At 40.9% G+C, this 19,513-nt stretch overlaps 1 protein-coding gene across 3 annotated transcripts; it reads right to left on the bottom strand.

The window, feature by feature from the left end:
• Positions 1 to 1,580: 1,580 nt before the first annotated feature.
• On the bottom strand, positions 1,581 to 11,830 carry GCNT1 (glucosaminyl (N-acetyl) transferase 1). Of its 3 annotated transcripts, none has more exons than XM_005490946.3 (3): positions 11,323 to 11,830; positions 4,296 to 4,428; positions 1,581 to 3,905 (listed from the first exon to the last, which is right to left on the bottom strand). In XM_005490946.3, exon 3 carries the CDS (start codon positions 3,769 to 3,771, stop codon positions 2,491 to 2,493), a length of 1,281 nt encoding a protein of 426 aa, XP_005491003.1. In that variant the 5' UTR covers positions 3,772 to 3,905; positions 4,296 to 4,428; positions 11,323 to 11,830; the 3' UTR covers positions 1,581 to 2,490. The 3 variants fall into 3 exon arrangements, with proteins under 3 accessions (XP_005491003.1, XP_026651585.1, XP_074389097.1); XM_026795784.2 differs by lacking the exon at positions 11,323 to 11,830 and adding an exon at positions 10,974 to 11,275; XM_074532996.1 differs by lacking the exon at positions 11,323 to 11,830 and having other exon boundaries at positions 4,296 to 10,942.
• Positions 11,831 to 19,513: the final 7,683 nt, after the last annotated feature.

Here is a 19,513-nt window from a genome sequence, read left to right as displayed (position 1 = left end):
GAGATAAAAGCATAAGTATCAGGTTTCTGGGATCAAATCACCCTTTGATCCTAAATGCTTTCAGCCTGGTGATCCTTAGTGTTACAGGATACTTTGTTACCACAGCTATAATCAGAAAACCAAGTAAATTGTTGTTATTATTGTTAATGCCACTCAAAATGCTTATGTGTTAAGTGGGGACTGAAGTAGAGCAATGTCTTCAGTGCACTGAGCTCTTTTAGAAAGCTCTGCTATGGAAAATTAAATTATATTAGGGGACTTTGAGTAGCATACGTGGTACTTCAGCCACAATTTCAGTGGCTACTCATTGCTTCCCAGCAACGGTGGTCAGCTGAGCTGAGAAACTGAACCAGCTTTAAACCACAGAGCAGGGTGACTGTTCTCTAGTCAGTTTTAGAGGTTTTTTTTTGGTAGCTCACTTTTCCCAGAAGAAATTCTTCCTTATCTTATGAGACAGCTATGCTCTCTTACTTTTCCTTCTGTACAGAAGATTATCTCTTGACTCCATCTAAACGGAAATTAAAAAAAAAAAAAATCTGAAGTAATAAAAAAATTTGAGGCATCCAATCAAGCAGCATCTTTGCCACCAATAGTAGTAGTACTATTAACAACAGAAATACAGACAGGATGTTACACAAATGACTAAGTACAAAGCTGGCTGAAAGAGGTAGGTTAAAGATGCTCTAACTGACAAGTAGATTTCAAGCAACTGAATCAGCAGTTCCAGTATCACAGAAAATATTCATGTACATTGGTTTTAGGTGCGAATTCTTAAAAACTGGTTTCTCCTAAAAATGACCTCCCAGTACTGGACACTCCCAGTACTACATGCAGTGACGTTTTTGTAGCTTATGCAAAGGTGGTAAAGCACAACTGTCTGCAAGAGAATTCTTGTAGAAAAGTCAGAGGGTGGGGAAGACAGGGTATTTCCCTCAACTGCCTTCTCACAGGTTTTAATTACCTGTTAATATGAAAGTCTCTGAAGACTCCCAGAACAGCTTTCAGGTGGTTCTGAAGGCAGAGGTTGGCAAGAACAGGCTCCATTTCAGATTAAACTGCTTGCCTATCTGTTTGCATGATCAACAGCAAGCAGTCCCTTATGTTAATGTGTAAGTAAGAGAAACTTCAGAACAAACTGCCTTTGTAAGAAACACATGCTGCAATTGCAGCAACAGTCCACAAAAAAATTTAGTCTGTTTTGCCATTTGCTAATCCTTGCAATGAATTCCACTGCCATCTCAGGAATGACAGAGCTGGCAGTAACTATGCATGGCAAACCTGAATTGATACAGAAGGAGACAACATTATCCCTCACAGTGTCCTCTTCTTTCATCCCCAAGCTTCTGTGCCACACTGCAGCAGCTAAACTAAGCAATGGCCTAATTGGAATTAAAATTCAGATGAGCAAGCTAAACCTAAAGAAGCACAGACACATGAACAAATGACCATATGGAGGTAAGGTAGGGCTTATCTTCAGCCATGTATGGAAAACTATAGCAAAAATACATTTGGCCTTCATCATTAGGAATTATTTGTGGTATTTTCAGAGGGGACTTCAGCTGAAGGAAGAGACAATGTCATTTAAAAAAATAATTTTATTTTTTCCATACTTAGTGTTAAAATAATCTGGAATGCAAGTTGAGCTTGACAGAAAGCAGAAACCAGCAGTTCCACCAGTAATATTTAGACACTACTGCAGTTCTTTTAAGTTTTGAGAAATTTCATCAATTTTGGATACAAAAGCAAAACTCCCCATCCAGTAAGAAATGTAAAATTACAAGTCTAAATCTCATCAGGCACAAAACTGAAGTTTCCCTGAGAAGATGTAATTACAAACTAGTGTATAAACTTTATATCACAATATCAGGGTGCTTTAAGAATACAAAAGATTTGAATTCTTTAATACTCCATGCTGAAGACAAAATTTTCAGCAGGATTAAGAATTACATGTAACAGAACTGCAGCAAACAGATCTAAGTAAAATGATAACAGCTGGCTTTGCATATCCCCTTTTGCATAGCTTTTAGATAACTTCTAATGTTATATTCCTGAGATCTTTTAGTATTCAGTATGAAGTGCAGTCCAGCTGCTTTGTACCCCACCCCTTCATCTTTCTCTTCCAGTTAGCATTCATTACATTCATGGAAAAAAAAATTTGAGAATAACCATGAACAACATGCATTTTCTTTGCCTTAAAACAGTTTAACCAAATGAAGTCCATTAATTATACCTTCTAGATAATAAATATTCCCAATAGTTGGCTTTCGTGCTGACTTTATACCTAAAGCTCCAAACTTCAGTGTGCCACAAGGCATACTCAAGACATGTTTTCTCCCTCTTGTCCATGGATGAGGCAGGGCATGAGCAGCACCAGACCAACATGGTGAGAGTCATTATACCCATTATCAGCACCACCACGACTGCTGTAACACGTTGAAGTACGTAGCAGTAGAGTATCTGTACTTATGTTTCCCAACAGGAGCACACGTCTCAGTTCTTCTGCAGATACAGGGCTTTGTGTCGCAAATACTCTTCCAAGCATTTCACTGCAAAAGGGTCGACATCAGTGTCAAACTTATTAGCAAACAAGTGGTGGTTCCGTAGCATCCAGTTCAAGTCCCCTACTCCAAAAACACACACAGAGCGGATGTGAACTCCACTGCACGGTGGGTAGGGCGCACCTTTGGACACATCACCTTCAAAGTACTGCCACTTGACAAACCTGGCCAGGGCATTCATGTCAGAAACGTCGTACTTGTCGCTGGAAGAAAACGCGCCTGGGACTTCAGGGATTCTCTGAATTGTTGCCCACAGGTACTCATCTGGGCTGTAAGTATCTTTCGCCCACTCAATGAACTTCAGTATTTTGCTGTTTTCTAGTACATATTCTACAAAGCTCCTGCTAACTACAAAATAGGCACTGCCAGAAAAAACTGGAGTACTGAGAGGTGGTAGTTGTTTGTCTATGCCTGTGTTCTTTATTTTACCATCAATAATCTCATGGTGTTTCTTCCACCTTACTTCTTTGTAAACAGGCATTTTTTCTGTTTCCAAGCTGTTTTCACCCTTAAGGGCTTTTAATTTCTCTACTATTTCCTTGTTGGTCTTTATAGGAAAGTCCATACCACATAGGTTTATTAGGTATTTCCAGTTTGAACTTCTTCTATGGAGATCTTTCATGCAGTTAATGTCTGCCTGCACTCTGCTCCACGAAGCATATACCACACTCTCTAACTGGCTGGAAATAAAGACATTATCAAAACATGAGACTATTCCCTTCACAGCAGCAAAAAAGGATTCTGGAGACTTTTTGTCTACATGAATGCAGTAAAAATTCTGTGGAGCATAGATTGATCTTAGAAGTCTATCAAGCATCTCAATTTTGTGATAAACCACTATTGAGTAAGCAATTGGAAATTCTGCTTCTTCGTTACTGAGAGGTTCCATAATGTATTTCCTAGTTTTGGTGAAGGAGGCACAGTCTGCAGTCATGTTAATATAATCATCTGTTGTTAGTCTGGGGCGCTTCTTAAATGACACTGATAATGCCTCAAGCTGTACCTTTTGTATTTCTTCTATATCCCCCTCAATAATCTTGGTGCAGTTAACATCACTAATAGGATCTTCTTTTGTTAGCTCCAGATGTCTCCGGTTTAGGAAGTCTTCCTTCTGGTTAACTTTCAAAACTGAAATTATTACTAAAATGAGAGTTAGACCCAAGAAAAGCCTGAAGCGTGAGTTGTAGCAAAACCGTAATTTCCTCTTCAGCATTTCAAATACCAGGTAGCTTTGCAGGGCTAAAGAAAATGTCCTCTTCTCTCTTCATATGAGCTTCAACAGCTTCAGAAAAAAATTTTGTTTCTCAGGAATTTGGCAAGTTTTTCAGGGAAATGGAAGGAAAAATCCTAAACAAAATGGAATATGATAGTCATTGTTAGACTAAAAGGTTTCTTTAAAAAATTAGTGATTAATAATTACACTTTTATTTAGTGACAGTAGAAAGCTAAATAGTTCAGCCAAAAATATCCTGTTGAAAATTAAAAATTCATGAATAAATTTTTAATAGAAAAACACTGGGAAAAGCATACAGTTTTCATAAAACTTCCACAGTACTAACACTAAAAACTGAAGTTCAGTAAGAAAACAGAGCTGATTCACCTGCATTTAAAACAAAATTGAAGTCAGATACACTACTGAGAAGCAAGTATTTCTTGTTAATTCATGCTTTAGAGTTTGACAAGAATGTTTAATGCCCACTTCAGGTTGACGTACATTTCCTTATCATTAAGACTTACCACTCACTTCCTGGATAGCAGTCATGCTTTAGTTCTCACTGGCAAAGAAGTCCCTGCAGCCTTTCAAGATCTTTATGTGAGACAGTCTCTTCAACATCCTTCATACGAGCTTACAAATACCACCAGGGAAGAGCTGATGAGAAGGGCGAGGGAAAAAAGTTACTACAGCAGGACACCTGAGTTTTCAGAGTTGTGAGAAAAACTGTTACTGAATTGCTGAAATAGGTTTATAAGGTAAAAGGCAATACTTACCACCTGGATCTCAAGATGATTTTTATCAAGTTACTGCTAGTGCACTAATCTAAGTGCCCAGCAGTATTGCATTACCATCATTTAAACACAATTGTTTTTAATATTCAGCAATTACTTTTATGTGGAGGCATGCTGCAATGCTGGATTGCAACAAGATTTCTAGCCAACTTTATTTTCTACTTTACTGCACAAGCACTATATATTTTTTGTTTGTTAGTTCTGTTACTCTTGAAGTACCTTTTTTTCTGTTTCAGTACTCTGTGAATAGAATCATTGCAGTTGTGCAGCAGCTACAGCTGTAGCTGTTGAGAAAGCTGCACTCTAGAACTGTATCACAGAACTCAGTCTTTTTTTTTCTTTTTTTGAAAGTACTATCTCATGCAAGTAAAATGATCAAGAACAGGATATCCTTAAATAACTTACACTGCTACTCAGATGCCACTTCTAATCACAAATTCATTGCCTAATAATTTAGTGCAGGTTTAAATTTCAAACCAGCTCCTAACTGCAAAAGCCCACACAGTTTACAGAGAATGTCTTCCAAAACGTAAATCTGTAAGTTTATAAAATATAAAGTACTTGAGAGATACAAGGCTTCTTACACTTTTACTACTTTCAAGAAAAAATATAGTGCCTCAGAATAACTTTTTTAATAGCCCTAAGAATAATAGCTACTCATAAAAACTGGGAAGAAACTCTTGTTTAAGAAAAATAAGTGTGTATTGTGTCCACTGCTCCACTGTTTTGCCATAGGTTGTTCAGTGTTAAGAATTTCCTTTTCCCCCCTATTTTCTTTAAGCTGTCCCAGTATCATTTTAAGTTTTAATTGCTAAACAGTGGCTCTTAAGCTGCTACTTGCAGATCTCAGTTTAAGAAACTGAGGCATGGCATAACAGAGTTTTTAATCAGTAATGCCGCAGAGTAATACACTACACATTGGTCCACCACTTTGCCCATGACACTGCAAACTGACTGGGCAAAGCAGCAGGCGGGAGGAAGGTGTGGAACACTGCACAAGTGTCTAGCACAGCTATGAGAATTAGGAGTACTACAGTCAAATACTCTGTATTGCAAGCCAACAGAGACCACAAACTAGACACAAATTTGTCACTAACAACATCATATCACATAGTTTTATTTACTCTGAAGTGTACTTAGTTTTCAGAATTACAACTGTAAGTATTTTATCCTGCATTTCTAATTTATTTTAAGGAAGGCAGACATTTGTTCAAAGAGTATTTTTCATGTACAGTGAAGTCAAATTGGAAGAAAATTTAAAACTTAAGGAAAGTAGCCCAGTGAGCTAGCATGCAATTACAGCGGAAAGCACAGAGAGGGAAATTTTAACAATGAGGTCTTGCACTTTGAATTAAAAAAATTTTATAGGAAAATTCCAGAATTCTCTTTCAATTTGCAATGTGACACTGAACCCAACAACATAATTTAGAACATGTTTTAACATGCTTTGTAACTTATCACACACTTTTGTACTTGATGTCCTGCTTGTTTTCACTAGTAAATCTAATACTCCAAAAATAATATTCATTGCATATTAAATTAACAGAGGAAGGAGACTAAATATGTGATAGTGTCCATTGGGTATACAGTTTCATAGGATGAAGCATGTCATACTGCTTACCTTCAATTACTGTATTCTGCCTACAAACTTAAAAATTAAGACTTTTCTAGAACTTAAAGTGTACTTCAAATACAGTTATATTTGTGATACTTTAGCTGATAGACATTGGAATCCTTTCTTTAGGCTGTTGGCACTATTATTTCATCCTATTCTTAGTTTCTATAGAAGCACTAGCATTGAGAAATAACACATACTCAAGAAGATTACCAACCCATCCCTGTTCCAAGGGAGAGAGATGATCTTGATTGAAACTGACCATGGCAGTCTTCATCTTCTAAAATTTTCAAAGAATAAAGCTTGCTAAGAAGTCTTTCGTGCTCCCATTTTAGAATACAACTTAGTTGAGTCTAGGATAAAGAATCCCATTCAGAAAGACCTTGTATACCCAGCTGGGTGCAATTCCTCTATTGTTCAGAGCTCAGAATAATCAGAGCCAGCATTTTCATTATACCAAAATAAGAGACCTGCAAACATTTACACATTAACATGGCTCTTATCTTTATGTGGATTTTTTTTCCCTGTAAATTTCTCTCACTGGCATGCTTCTTCCTCAGACCAATTTTAACAGTACGTTACTATTTGTTTATGCTCACTTTCAAATTCCTAAAATCTGATCATATCCCATTCACAAAAGCTGATCTTTACAGGATAAGATTTGTTGTCTTTCATCTACAATACACCTAATACACTTACTGAGCCTAGAACACTCAATAGTTTAAGACTGCATTCAGTTGATCTTTTAACATGACTAAAGCTTTACCTCTGCACAGCCTTATTGCACACACTAGAGAATTACCTTGTCAGAGGCAGCACTTTCCATTGTGGGAGAGGTGGAGGACGATTTGCAAGACTATGGAGGAAATGCTTTATTTGGCAGCCTTCATTTTGCTCTCAAATGAGGTTCAGCTGCAGAATTTACATACGTGACCTACTTCCCTTTTTTTTCCTGCTTTCTCCTCAAGTCAAAATCTGTATTTCTGAAGCAGTCATCATTAAAAGGGGAAACTTACAGCCGTTGCTGGTAGTTGAGGAAGTTGGTACAAAGGCTGAGTTAGCTGTCCACTTCCCTCTTTCCTGCCAAAATTATTCTTTATTCTGTCTACAAACTGTATGGCATGACTAAACAAAACCAAGGTAATTTCAGCTTGATTTCTAGCAAACACAAAATTCCATAAGGAACCTAGGTCTTCAAAACAAAAATCGCCCGAAATCTCCAAAACAAAGTAAAAACCCCCACCAAGCAAAACACTTATACAACAGCGTACCACAGCTTGGAGGGAGGCAGAGCTGGCGTGGAGGTTTTGTGCAGACAGGCTGCACTGGAGCTGCTGGTCCTACAGATGAGGATGGTTGTGAGGGCGCAGGCCAGCACAGGCCACAGCGGCCACAGCAGGCAGTGTGCCGCAGCAGGCAGGCCGCCAGAGCCGCTGGCACAGCCCCACCTGCCCTGCTCCGGCACCGCCATGCGCTGCTGCTGGACGGAGCAGCCCCAGCCCACCCTGGGACCCACGCACTGCGCCAGGAGCAGTGCAACAACACACCCAACAGATGGGCTCTGGGGAGCTCTCCAGCCAGCGGGCCACAGAGATGGATTTGCTGCGAAGTCCTAACACTTTACAAGGCATGTCCAGAACGCTTCAAAGCACACACATCAATTGTAGTTACTACAGTTACCACGTTTCCATTCAGATGCAGTTATGCAGAACATTCATTCTGATGAGGAGGTGATTTTCAAAGCAGTAAGCAGCTTGTATAAACACAAACATGCATAGACACAAAGAGAGACAGCAGTGGACTGCAGTCATCTGCAAAGATCTGCCAAACACAAGAGTCATTTACTCGGCTTTCCATAACACCAAGCAGCACAATCTTGAAAGTAGGTATGTCTGTAAATGAATTAAAGAACTCATATTTGTTCTGTTAGGTAGTGTTGAGTCTTGGGTCTTAGTGAAAATGAGAACTGATCATAAGCCACATAGTTGGCTTACCATAAGCCTTTATGGGACTCCTAATTCTGAAATCATATGCAGCAGGGTTTCATGTGGGCACAGTTGTCTGCAAGTCCTACAATACTCTGTAGGAGTAGATGCTTTTCCCTCAGAGTTGCTCAGGAAAACAATAAAAAAGGAAAAATACACTCCCTTTTTACAGAAAAAAAACCCTAACGCATTTATAGTCCTTTGTCAACTTGGGAGACAGCTTTAAACAAAACTCCACACGTGACTAGGACTGCTACATCCACCACTACATGGAAATTAAATACTGAGAGTAGCTAAAAGTAGACAACTGGTTTTTCAGAGCTAAAAAAAAGATGAAAATAAATTCAAACCTCCAGGTTAGCTAAAGATATTATATTCAATAGTTAGGAATCTTACGCTCTAAAATATTTGTTTCAAAAAATGAGTAACACTCACATGAACATACACTCTGTGTAGATTGTAAATTGAAAAAGCAGTTGGTTTTACTAGCCTTTCTAGTACTCTTATACTACTGTATCACGTAAACTTTCTGCAGAACAGTTCAAAGCCTTATGACTTGATGTTGTCCGTCCTTAGAGGCCCCACAAACAGAGCTAACAGTAAGGAATTTCAGCTCAGAAGAGTAAAGATGTTATGGCAAAGTCATTCAGTGACTAGTTCCTACCTCAAGAATCCTGTGACTCTTAGTACAGACAGAAAGATAGGTTTTACCTTAAGGTTACTAACACTGGAAGTATGAATCACAAAACAAAAAATAATAAAATCTTTAAACTAATGTTGGCCAATTTAACATGCCAGAAGAACTGCCAGGTGTTCCTCAAGGTAATTTGTACACTTTGGCTACTTCAAGGTAAAACAGGCACTTAGTTTTTTCACAGTATTCTAAACTAGGACCTATAATCACCAGGAAGAGAGCAGTTGCTACTCTCCTCATGCCCACGTAAAAACTTTTGCTCATCGCTGCCTTGTGACAATGCTGTATTTCATAACAGGACACACTGACAGGAAAGGTTATCTATAAAACCTGAAGGGAAGCAGAAGCAAAAAGCTGTCAAATTTTTGAGCACTTGGATCCCTCTTCAAGCACTACATAGAAAATATTCTGAGATTTTTCTTTAGCCCTATGGAGAAGCCAGCATTTTAAAGCCAGGCCTACAGTTAATCAGAGAGCTAAAGAATCATCACTGAACTTCCTGAGATACTCTATCAGTTTTCCAACATGAGGTTTCTGTTTGTTTTATTCAGTTCCTCTAACAGCACCACAATTATCCTATGTACAATAATGCTGCATATTACAAAAAGTGGTGTCTCTGGAGCTATCAGGTAAACCTAACACTGAAAGTTACTTCACTGTACTACTGGGTAGGACACATTTCTGTGGCACTACATTTTTCATCTTTTCTAAGAATTCTAGGTTGATAGGTGTTTTCCACTTTCAGGAGTTTATGAACCAGTGTAAAGGGAGAACTTAATTATGTTGAAATCCAAAGCAAAACTGAGAGGGATTATTAAAAAACCAAAATTAACTCTTTTAATAAGGCTACCAGTGCGTTTTCTAATATGGAAACAAAATTGGAGAGCAGGATTTTGCTCAGTGAACATAGTATTTTCAGCAAATAGACTGTAAATCTTCACCTTGTATGTTTGCCTTGCATTTGGTTTATGTTAGAAAAGAAGGCAGACTTAGCAAAGGCATTAATCAGGTTTTTTAGCAATTTTTGGCTCTTCTGGCCTCAGGAAGTGAGTATTACTCCACGTAACTCAAATTCTGTAGGAAAGGCATTATGCTGGTAACTTTTATACACTATAGGCAGAATAGCTAATCATTGAAGACAGAAAATATTTTCTTTTGTATACACCTACTTTCAAAAGCAATCTAAGTGATCTCCAACTTGAGCTACAAACACTGCACTATTTTTCACAAAGATTTTCAAGTTGAAAGACAGAAAAGCTAGATTTTCTGTCCCCTCTTCTCTTACTACCATTTCTGACTCTCATTCTTGCCAGCTCTGTGGTCAAATACCTCATATTCCATTAAAAATTAAATTTAAAATAGCAGACTCCAAAATGGTAATTCCCTCCTGCTGCCACTCCTCCTTTTTCCCACAAAGAAGTCCACTTTTCTCAGCAACCCTGAAAGAGGGCAAAGTGCCAGAGCACAACTGAGTCTCCTGTCAGCCTTCTTTCTCGGTCCTCTCACCCAACCTGGGCCACAAAAAACTATTTACAAGCTCCTAAACAGCTTTTTAAATTTTTTTTTATTCTGACCGAAAATAACTTTTTTCAGCGTTTTCCCAGTCACAGTCAGAGTGAGAGAGAGTCAGAGACAGAGAGAGAAAGCACCACAACCTACGACTGCAACACCTCAGGCGCATCATGAATCCTAAACCCTGGTATCGCTCGTTACTCCCCACCAAGCCACCAGCCTGCCCGCGGCTCCTGCATGCACCGCCGAGGGAAAAGGAGAGCGCAGCAGGGTCCGAAGGCACACAGGCAGAAAGCGGGGAAACAAAACAAACTAAGAAAAAAGAAGGTGTGACAGGGAAAAAGCGAGGGAAGAAGGGGGAAAGCGAAATACGAAGAACGGGAGAAAGAAGAAAAAGGACATAAGTGGAGCCAAAATGAGAGGGGAGAGGGAAATGGGGGCGGAGGGAGGGGAGTGGGGAGAGAGAGGAGGGGATGGAGGGAGAGAGAGGGAAAGGGGTAAGGAAAGAAAAAAGAGGTGGGGGAAAAAAGAAGGAAAGAAAGGGGGGTAGGGGAAAGGACAGAGACACAACAGATGCGTCTCCCTGCCCTCCAGTGCAGCACCTGCCCGACGATACGGCGGCTCCTGGAGTAATACTGCGAGGCTCCGCAGGGTACGGCGCCTGGGCAGAGCGATGCTCCAGAGCAGCCCGCGCTGCGCCCGCTCCGGGACCACTCCCGCTACGCCCCCAGCGCCAGGTGCGGAGCAGCCCAGGGGCAGGCACGGAGCCCGGCCACCTCCCCGGCGGGCGCGGCCCCGGCCGGACTCCGGCTGCTGCCCTGGGCTGCGGACCCCGCCCGGCCCCGCGCCCCTCCCGGCACCCCCGCGCGGGTCCGGCCGGCCCGGCCCTCCGCGGCGCCGCGGCCGCGCCCTGCCTCCCGCCCCTGCCTCCCCGCCCGGCCCCGAGCTCACCCACACGGAGCCCTTGGCAGCGCTTGTTTGGCCTTTCTGTTGCTTTCCTCAACGCTGCGGTACCGGTAACGTTGGAACGCTCGCAGGACCAACTCCTCTGCGGCTCATGGGATCGAAGGGCTGTCTCGTGTTCCCAGCCCGAAACGACCGCGCAGCCAGCACCGGGTGGTGCCCGGGGGCGCTGGGCGGGCTCGGGGTGGCGGTAGCAGCCCGGCTGAGCGAGGGGCCCGCGGGCCCGCGGCTCCTGCGGCGGCACTGCGCGGCCCGAGAGTCGCCTGGTGCTGCATGTGGGCTTGGAAGAGCTCTGTGAGGGAACATGGAGCGACGGAAGAGAAGGTGGGGGGGAAGGGGAGCAGACAGACATGGCTGGGAAGAGGTGCACCAACCTTGCTGCGGTGAGGACTAAGACGTGTCTAGGCAGAGTGTGAAGAAATCTCAGCTTTCTTGTTCGCTTTGTCACTTCAAATATCTGTCTGACGATAAACGTAGTTTGGAGAGCTGTGAAAGATGAAGGTGGAGCTTAGGGGAAAGCCCCTTATTATTTTAGCGAAGTACTTTGAAAGAAAACAGAATATTAAATTTCAAGGAAATAGAAAGTTCAAAGAGAGCGTGTGCCTCATTGAAAAACCCCAAGTAGTGCAGCCTGCAGCAGCTTGAACAGTGCTTACAGAACTCCCCAAAAATCCTTGTACATCAGCATTAACTGGCGTGCAGCTTCATTTGGCAGCTGGAGACACGCTTAATGGAATTGTCTCCTGGCCATTTCTCATTGCAGTCGTGAGATTGTACTGAGAGATCTCGCATCTACACTGACCAAGGGACTCAAAGCTAACCAGAAAATGAGATTAGCTTTCTGGGCTCTTACTAGTACACACTGCCAGCAGAAGAGGGAATTGTGTCCACCCATCAGATCCATCCACATGGATCAGACAGCTTATTTTAGGAATGGACTGCAAGGTCTCAAATTATCATCATGTCAAGATAATGTTTAATGTATACACATATATATATGCATGCTGGGTAGAGAATTAGTTTGTAGCTGTATGCCAGCTTGGCAGTTCTCCCTTTTTCCCCTTTTCCTGACAGATGGGGGTGGGGGGGAAGCTGGTTTTCTAGTGTGTCTGTTATTTACAGGCCTGAACTTCTTGTTCACTTCTGATTGTTCATGGAGGACCATGCCAAATGGCCTTTTATCTTTTATGTTATCATTCAGCAGGGGATGATAGGAGAAGTTTCTAGCAGGAGACAGAAATCTAGGGGAGGGGCCAAGATTTCCTATTAGTTTTCCCCATGAAGAGTAATGTTTTACAATTACTCATAACTTATGGTTATAGACAGTGACTGTGTTTTGTTTGTCTTCCATGTAAATGAGAAAAATAAATCATACTATAAATAAATGTAAGTATCTGTTTTCTTGCTAAACTGCCTGCAAAAAAATCACAGTATTGCAATTGCAGCACAAGCAGTAGAGCTGAACACCAGTATTTAAGAGAATGAATTGGGTAAGCTTTAGGGGCAGATGTTTGCTCTCACTGTTTTCCATCCACGCTGCCCTAATTACTTAAAAAGCTACAGATGCAAAGCTGTCTGATGCAGAACCACCAACTAGAGTGGCTAAATATTGGTGCACTAACAAAGTACTGTCTAACAAGTACTTCCTATGGAGAGAAAAAAAAAAAGGCATTAAAGTTATTACTGCGTGTAATTATTTCAGGTAGAGGACTGAAGTTAAGAAGTCTGTTATTCTCTGGTTTTGGCACAAGTAAAATATGGAGTTCATTGACATAATTACAGAGGTTGTGATCCTTGGCTGACCATGCTGGCAGAGACCCATCATGTTTTTAGTGCAGCTTTGTGACACTTCAAGGACTGTGTTTGTCTTAACGTTTGTGTTATGGATAGATTTGTTAGCTGTTCCTGAAAAAAAAAATAGATGAAATTGGTTTGTGCCTGGTTTTTACTCTTCCAACCTTGAGTCTGGAATATGAAGATGACAGGGTCCACAAGCTGCACTTTCTTCCATGTGACAGGCCAGTGACAGATGTGACTGCATGGCAGCTGTAAAACAAAAGAAAAAAGTATGTTGTTCACAATTTGGAATTACTGACAGATAAAACAATAGAAAAAGTGGAACTTAGAGGCAAAATAAAGACAAAAGTGAAAAAAAAGCAAGTTGCAAATATGGGAAATTTAAAATACATAAACGATTTTGCTGTGAATTTTGATTGGTTTGAATGAAAACAGTTTGTGCATGAATGTTTGATTGATGAGGTAAGACTAACAACCCAGTGAAAACAAGGACATGCAGACAACCTTGAGAAAGTTCCAAAAATAATGCACTTTTTCTGTGCATGGCTAAACTTACATAGTTACGGTGCAGGAGAATACAGCTTAAATGAATTTTGAATAAGGAGCACAGCTGTCTCACAGATATGCTTTCTAATTTGATATTAGTATCTCATTTGTAATTTGACAGCTGCCTTCAGGATTTTAGGCTTTTTCTTAGAAAACATAAAGTATACAAAATGTTTCTAAATACCTTAGATTTTTTATGCTACATAAAAAGTTTAAGTGGTAGGGAATTTTTTAAACCTCATGCTTCCTGCTAATTCTTGTAAGTTTACTAGTTTTAAGGAAGTAAATCTTCCTTTTTCTGGAAGGTCAGACAGCAGTCTAGCAGTTTGTAATTAGACCTTCCCTACTAACCTTTGTAAAAAATTGCTTGTCTTAATTTTTCTGTCATGTAAGTGCAACCCAAATATCTATTTCTTCTGATAATTCAGACCTAACATTAGAAAGAGGCAAGGTCCTAATATCTATCCACAGACAGACAGAGGACCCTAACCTCAGTTTTGAATCCTGCTAGGGCACGAAGGTTTCTTCATAAAGAGAGTGTGATCTTACTGCATTAGCCTTCTCTAAGGAAAGAGTTGCTGCAGTCCAGGAATTTTTATTATCTTCTCCATAAACGTCCCTAGCAACATTTACCTTTGTTGTAAAGTTTATGAGACATAATGTTCTTGTCCTACATTCCGAATTCTGCCTGCTCTGTACCTGAGTAGGGGAAAAAAAGTAATCTTCAGTTTGAAGACAAATTCTTGAAGGTTGAGCCTCCACATAAATTGGGGGTGGTGGCGGAGTGTGCCAAAAACGCGAACACTGTGTGCTGAAGTAAAAGGTCCAAAGAAGATGATTGCAGCTGCCAAAACCATGTAAACACAAAATATTGTCTGACAGAAGACATGTCAGTCCATTTATCTCGGTTTGAAAATAAAGAAAAGCATGTCTAAAGCACATTGTAGTGTGCTCTTTGGAACAAAATGTGTACTGATGTGGGTCAGTATTAATTTCTAGGGACAAGAGGGGCTCATGCTTAAAGTTCATTGGGGAAGGTCATGTTTTCTTCCTTAGACTATGTGTAATGCATATTGAAAATAGTATTTCACTTTATTTGTTGTCTGCTTACACAGAATTCTGGTACTGTTTGAGAGGCAAATTTTTCAGGTAAGTTCAAAGTAAGTTTAATATGAATAGACTCAGTACTGCATGATCAAGCACATGCTAGGACAAATTTCTTCCAAGACACTAGTTAGTTACTGCTAATTACAGAATCAAAAATAATATGGAGTGGATTGCAACCCTGAGTTGCCAAAATTACTGTAAAACATACACTGGGTAAAATAGGGGCTTCTTGTCTTACCACTGTGGTGAGTTTGACCTTGGCTTGCTGCCAGATGCCTACCAGCTCTCTTACTTTTCTTTCTTCACAGAATAGGATTAGAAAATAAGATGGAAAAGCTCATGATTGGAATAAAGCCAGAGAGATTACTCACCTGTTACCATCATGGTCAAAACAGACTCAACATGGGAAAGATTAATTTATTGTCAATTAAAAATAGAGTGCAGTGGTGAGAGGGGAAAAAAAAGGACAAAACTAAAACCACCTTCCCCTTAGTCACTCTGGCTTCTCCTCAGATTCAGCTTCACCACTTCAATTCTTACTCTTCCTACTTCTTCCCTCCTGTGTGCTGCAGGGGCATGAAGAATGATGATTGCCAATGTCATTGTCCCATAACTGCTCCTCTCTGCCCGTCCTTCATCCTGGTGCTGGTTTTCCCTTTCATGTCCTTCACAAACTGCTCTAGTGTGGGTCCTTTCAATGGTCTACTGTCCTTCAGGGACAGACTGCTCCAGCTTGGAATCCGCAGCAGATAGCTGCTCCTTCCAGGAGCCTCCCTCCTCCTGAATGAGCTTTCTACTGTCTACAGCTTTCTCCAAAACACACACCCAGCTGCTCCTTATGAGATCTTCCATGGGCTGCCTGTGGTTATCTGTTCAACTGTGGTTATCCGTGGGGGTGCAGGGGGACAGCCTGCTTCACTGTGTTCTTCTACAGGGCCTGCAGAGGAACCTCTGCTCCAGCATCTGAAGCACTTCCCTCCCACTCCTTCATTGCTGGCATTGGTGTCCCTAGGGCAGTTTTCCCCATATTTTTCTCACTCTTTCACAGCTTCTGTAGAGTGGTTGTTGCACTTTTTGAAATATCACAGAGTTGCCAGCAGTGTCACTGACAGGTTCAGCGTTGGATAGCAGTGGGTCCATCTTGGAACTGTAAGGAACAAGCTGTGTCACATATGGGGCATCCCCTGAACTGTTCTTGCAGAGGCCTCCCGCCTCATCCCACCAACTTTGCCAAATAAACTAAATTGAACCATTTAGATTATTTTTTGTTTCTCTGATCCAGTTAAGAAGTATGACTTGCTGATTTCACTGAAAAGGTGAGAAGCAAGCCAGCTGCTGCCATGACTGTTGGGGGAATGAATAACTCCTCCTGCAGACTGCTTTGGCAAGAGTGGTGAAAGCTCATCCTGGTGTAGCCTGGCAAAGACAGTATTTTAAGCAGAAGGAGAATCAGTCAAGGTCCTCCTAAGGCACTAACAAATGAGAAAAACTTCAACCCTCTGAACTATTTCAAATCTTATTTATCAAAATTATAATTTGTCTTAGAAAGCCCCCTCTCCCAAAGAAATAATAAATCACTACTGATATTATGTATATAACCATAAATAAGTACATACATATATGCAGATCTATGTGTATGTATATGTCAGGAATTCTGAACTAATGTTTGAATTGGTTTAACTTGTTCTTTACATTTTTGAAACATTTCGCAGATTTCAGAGCTTGGTCTCACAATTGCTTACAGGTGGTCCAAGTGCAGATTTCTGAAAGGATTGCAGACTGTGTATCTGCAGTGGTCTGCTCAAGCCCTTCCTTTGAGTGTCTGTTGATGGTTTCACAAGTCAGCTTTCCCAGAGAAGTTTGTTTCATTTTTCCTTCTTCGCTTTATTGAAGCTGATGCCTTGGGTTTTAGCTTTCAAATTTTTCAGATTCTGTGCTGCCTAGGTGTGTAGCTCTGAGCTTTATATTAAGTGTTAGTAAGTTCTCTTCACAAGGTAGGTAGACAAAACAATCCCTTTCCATCAAGGACAACCATTAAAGTTTCAGGCCCAAAAGGTATAAACAATAGAGCACTGAAGATAGGAACAAGGAGGATGGGACTTCATAACCTGAAGCTGTAATTAGACAATTAACTATAATATGCAAATGGACCAAAAAGAAAAGGTGTGAAACCTTGTGACTGGTTGTCCATTTCTGTGACCATTGTGGGTCCATCTTGGGTGTAGCCAGGTTGCTGTACTGCCCAGGGTGTATCCATTGAGGTCTTCTAATAAATACCTACTTTATTCCTTTAACTCTGTCTGGTCTCTGTTCCAGGTTCAGCCTTTCAAGGCATCAAAGCTGTTGTTACAGCTGCATGGTGCGTTGATCTTGACTGGATGCCAGGTGCCCACCAAAGCTGCTCGATTGCTCCCTTTCCTTAGCTGGACAGGGGAGAGAAAATATATAACAAAAAGCTTGTGGGTCGAAGAAGGGCAGGGAGGCATTGCTCAGTAATTACTGTCACCGGCAAAGCACACCCAACTTGAGGAAATAAGTTTATTACTGATCAAATCAGAGTAATGTCATGTTAATGAGAAATAAATCTAAAAAATACCTTTCCCCTTAGCTTCTTCCCATGATCAAATTCACTCTGGGTTTTCTCTGTCTTCCCTCTGCAAGTGAGACAGGGGACAAGGAATGGAGGTTGCGGTCAGTTCATGTGTTGTTTCTGCCATTCCTTCCTCCTCAGGGGGAGGATTCCTCACAGTCTGTCCCTGCTCCATTGTGGGATCCCTGCCATGGGAGACAGTACTCCATAAACTTCTCCATTGTGAGTTCTTCCACGATCTGCAGTTCTTTACAAACTGCCCCAGCATAGGTCCCTTCCACGGAGCGCAGTCCTTCAGGAACAGACTGCTCCATGTGGGCCACCTGTGGGGTCCAAGTCCTGCCAACAAACTTGCTCCAGTGTGGGCTTCTTTCCATGGGGTCACAGCCTCCTTCAGGCATCCATGTGCTCTGGCGTGGGATTCTCCATGGGCAGTAGGTGAGTATTTGCTCCACCATGGGCTTCCATGGGCTGCAGGGGCACAGCTGCTTCACTGTTGGTATAAGATCTATAGTTAATATGATTTCATGCTATATTGCCTCATACTGCTACTTGTAGACAGGAGAAAAAAAAAAATCTGTATCAACACTTTTTTCCAGCATATCCAAACATAAATGTTAGCTTAGGACCATGAACCTAAAGTTCCTTTAAATGTTATTTGTAAATTCTGTAAAAAACACAGTATTTTTGTTATTTCTGGATTCTTTTTTCAGTTAAGACTTTCACTGTATTCTATTGTTATGGGTTCTTTTTTTATAGCATTGTTGCTCTACTGGCATCAGCCGAAATCAAGATTTCAATTTTAAGGATTTTTTTTACTAAAACTTGTTGTGCAGGAAACAGAATGGCCTTCTCTGTCCCTCTGGCAGTCAGTTTCCATATAACATGTTCATAAAAGTGCTGTATATGTGATTCCTGAGAAACTGCATGGAAGGATGAAATCTGAACACATGAATTTTCCAGTACTCCCATGGGAGTTCTTTTGTATCGTGTCAATTGTGGATAAAATTCATAGTCTGATATTTTCCATCTCTGGACTAGGTGTTCCATTCCCTAAGGAAATTATAAACCGTGTATTTCCAAGTGTTGAGAATTGTTAGGATTAATAGCCTTGCACAGCACTTGAAGCTAAGGTACTTGAGGCCTTAGGCTGCAAGACGTCTCTGAGAGTAGACCTTTTGATAAAGCTAATGCGACCACCAAACTAGATGAAAGTGGCAGATGCAATCAGAATGTGTCTAGGAACCAAGGAAACATTTCTAAGGGAATATGGTAATTTTTCAGACAAATGTCAGCCCAGCAACCAAAGTATATCTGGGGTGTGTGGTCTGGAATGAGGGTCCCTCCTTGGACCACACAGCTCAAGCTGCTCTGTATGTCAGATAAAGAAACAAGTTATTTACTCAGCAGATTGGTGGCCTTCAGGCCTTCAGGCGGGAACCTAGGGCTGAGCCCTGTTGAGGAGCCATGCGCAAAATTCCTAACATGGACTAGGTGGAAGCTGCATAATTCCCGCAACACAAGACTGCCTTTCACTTTGTATATTTAGTAACTTGAATCTATAATAAGAATTGTCCCCTGGTATGTGATTCAGTTCTTTCCTTTTTGGGACTTTACTGTAAGCTCATCACACAATCATAAAAACTGCACATGACCATAAATTACAATGAGTTTATTTATACAGCTAGATGCAGTTGCTTGTTGAGTAGTTCCTAGAGTGGTGTGCTGCAGCATAAGAGTGTAATTCATTTTTATTAGGAATTTCATTGTTGTCCATAGACTTTTGGAGATGGTGTAAATTCTTGGAAATGGAGAAATTTTATTAAAAAGGTGGATATTTCTGGGATGTGTATTTTATTATACCTTTATACAGTCTTTCACAGGGCCCTTTCCAAACTTGTCCTGTTGAATTTCTAGACTGCAATTTCCAAATCTGTCTTGTTTCTTTATGTTCCCAGGAGTTAGTGGTTTGGTTGTTGTTTTGCCCTAGAGGGTACATGTGGAGTCCTAATTACAGAGTAGTCAGTTTATGTTCTACATTTCACCACTCCTTTTCTTTTTTTTCTTTTCTTAAGTTTAAATCTGTGTCTTATGTAAATATTTTATTCAGGTTTGCCTGTCTCATGTCTGTCACAGACA

This window comes from Zonotrichia albicollis, chromosome Z (genome assembly GCF_047830755.1).
Source record: "Zonotrichia albicollis isolate bZonAlb1 chromosome Z, bZonAlb1.hap1, whole genome shotgun sequence".
Lineage (NCBI taxonomy): Eukaryota > Metazoa > Chordata > Aves > Passeriformes > Passerellidae > Zonotrichia > Zonotrichia albicollis.
The sequence above is the reverse complement of the archived record's forward strand: the minus strand, read 5'-3'. Positions and strand labels throughout refer to the sequence as shown.

Bases quoted from the DNA above. Each gene is read 5' to 3' on its own strand.
- GCNT1 (XM_005490946.3), bottom strand. From the start codon at position 3,771: ATGCTGAAGAGGAAATTACGGTTTTGCTACAACTCACGCTTCAGGCTT.